Source organism: Tupaia chinensis, unplaced genomic scaffold (assembly GCF_000334495.1).
Source record: "Tupaia chinensis unplaced genomic scaffold, TupChi_1.0 Scaffold144472_1, whole genome shotgun sequence".
Classification (NCBI taxonomy): domain Eukaryota; kingdom Metazoa; phylum Chordata; class Mammalia; order Scandentia; family Tupaiidae; genus Tupaia; species Tupaia belangeri.
In genome coordinates this window covers 1,012,757-1,015,088 of record NW_006204331.1, presented here as the reverse complement: position 1 = coordinate 1,015,088, position 2,332 = coordinate 1,012,757, and the positions used below count along the sequence as shown (strand labels likewise).

At 63.0% G+C, this 2,332-nt stretch overlaps 1 protein-coding gene across 1 annotated transcript in view; it reads left to right on the top strand.

Moving 5' to 3' along the window:
- The window catches only part of UCKL1 (uridine-cytidine kinase 1 like 1), a gene marked incomplete in the record, with an annotated part of 9,492 nt that extends 8,986 nt beyond the window's left edge, over positions 1 to 506 (top strand). Inside the window, 2 exon segments of the mRNA XM_027767715.1 lie at positions 59 to 215; positions 298 to 506. Coding sequence (XP_027623516.1) covers positions 59 to 215; positions 298 to 377 — 237 coding nt within the window.
- Positions 507 to 2,332: the final 1,826 nt, after the last annotated feature.

The window sequence follows — 2,332 nt, the reverse complement described above, 5'->3', positions numbered from 1 at the left end:
GGGGGGCGGGGCGCCTGGGGTGGGCTGGGGCTGGGCTCACCTGCGCCTGGTCGGGCAGGACCACGATGTGCCTGAGGACAAGATCTTCTTGCTGTCCCTGCTCATGGCGGAGATGGGTGTTCACTCCGTGGCCTACGCCTTTCCCCGCGTGAGGATCATTACCACGGCTGTGGACAAGCGTGTCAACGATCTCTTTCGCATCATCCCAGGCATTGGTGAGGCTCCCTAGGCCCGTCAGGCGTGGGCCGGGTGGGTGGCCATAGAGGCAACTTCATCCTGGCCTGCTGCTTTTTCCAGGGAACTTCGGTGACCGCTACTTTGGGACAGATGCGGTACCTGATGGCAGTGATGAGGAGGAAGTGGCCTCCACGGGTTAGCCCTCACAGCTGTGCTGCCCAGCCCAGATTGCAGGGACAGACGTTAACTTACTTTAATTTTTAAAATGGCGTCTACATAACTTATTCCACGTGTTTTATGTAACATAAATAAAGCTTTAGAAAAGCGAAGCGGAGTCTGGTTAGTTGGGCACAGAAAGGTCTCCTGGCTGGGACGTGTGGGCCTGGAGTCCCCCGTGAGGAGGGAAGCCGAGCTGGGCTGTGCTTGGTCCCTGGAGTCCAGGCTCAGCACTGGACCAGGAGAGGATGGGACCACAGGGCGCTCAGGTCCACGTGAGGCAGCTTCCGTGACGATGACCGCTACTCTCCTACCCACGTGCTCCCACCCTCAAGGCGGAAGTGGGCCACCATGTGGGTGGCCGTGAGGGAGGGTGGGCATGTGGCGGGAGCCCCACTGCAAGGAGATGGCCAGGGCCCAGCAGCCAAGCCCGCCAGTCCTCTCCCTTCACCGCTGCTGGGCCCAGGAGGGCAGGCATTTCTGTCCAGACCTCTCCCGTGGACAGGCACCAGCAACAGAGGACCAGCACTGAGGCCAGGGGTCCACAGGAGGGCCTCTCCCCACCTGGTGAGTGGTACCCTCTCCCAGGTCTTCAGGGCCCTGCTCCCTCGCTCAGTCATGCATTCTGCTCTGCGGGAGGAACCTGCCCTGTGCACTCCTTTCCAGCTGGACCTTCCAGAATGGGGGGGGGGCTCGTGAGGAACTTGGCAGGGATGTCCCCCCACAAGCCTCCTTGGGACTGAAAAACCAATCAAAACCATACTTGCACCCATGTACCTCCAACATGGCATGGGCTGCAGCACAGCCATGGACAGCGTGCAGGGCCGGAATAAGGGGCCTGCAGCACCCCGATTAGCCAGCAGGCCAGAGGGGCCTGGGAGGGGCATGAGCCTGACACTCTCCACCCTGGGATGCCTCTGAAGGAGACCCCAGGTTGGGGCCCCGGGGAGCTCCGGCCAGCAGGTTCCCTGAGGGAGGAGAAACCGAGGGGCACTATGGGGTCAGGCTGGAGCTGTCCCTCAGAGTCAGTACATGCAGACCCCAGCCCCTCCTCACATGTGTCCTGCGTTTTTGGACAGCTGGGAGAGGGTCCGCCAGGAGCCTGCCTGCTGCCCTGGGCAGGCTCCAGGACTGTCCTACCTGAGGATCAGGTTTGTCAGCCCAAGAGGTGCTGCCCTCCTCAGCAGCGGCTGTGGTGGAGGGTGAGGGGGACGTACATGGCCACGGTGCTTTAGGCTGGGAGGACGCCTACACGGGAGTGAGGAAGCATCAGCAAAAATGGGCGCCTGGGCTCCTGGTCTGCTGCAGCCCATGGGGTGCCCACAGCAATGGGGAGCTCATGGGCCCAGGGGAGGCAGGAGAAAGCCAGTCGGCCCTGGAAGCCAGGGCACCTTCAGGCTCTCCAAAGTCAGCGAGAGGGTCTGCAGAGCCACAGAGGTCTCCCAGCCAGGCTGTGGGGAGGAGGGTGTGGGCAGGCCAAGGGAGCCCAGGGTCACAGGACAAAAATGGGGCTCTTTGTGGGCGGGCCCTGGCCCAGGATGGGGCCGGCGGGGCAGTGGGCTGGGAGGGCAGCAGTGACATCTGTGGGCACCCTGCCCTGCCAGGCAAACCCCATTTCATCTCAAGAAGAGCCTGGACAGGGCCAGTCAGGACATTTCCTGCCCAAAGAGGCGCCTGCGGAGGGCAGACAAAGCAGGGTGCGCCAAGAGGGTGCACGCAAAGCAGGGTGCACCAGGGGCTGGGGCCCTGGACAGAGCAGAACTGGCGCACCCAGCAGACCTTGTTCTGGGGTGCAGCAGGGGGTCCTATGACACAGGAACAAGCTGGTCTGTGGATCTGGAGAGCGTTCTTTTCGCAGGGAAGGACGACGCAGGGCCTGGCCTCAGTGCTGCTGACGCTGGAGCCGCGACACGTGCCGGGGGGAGTCGCGGCTCCGGTA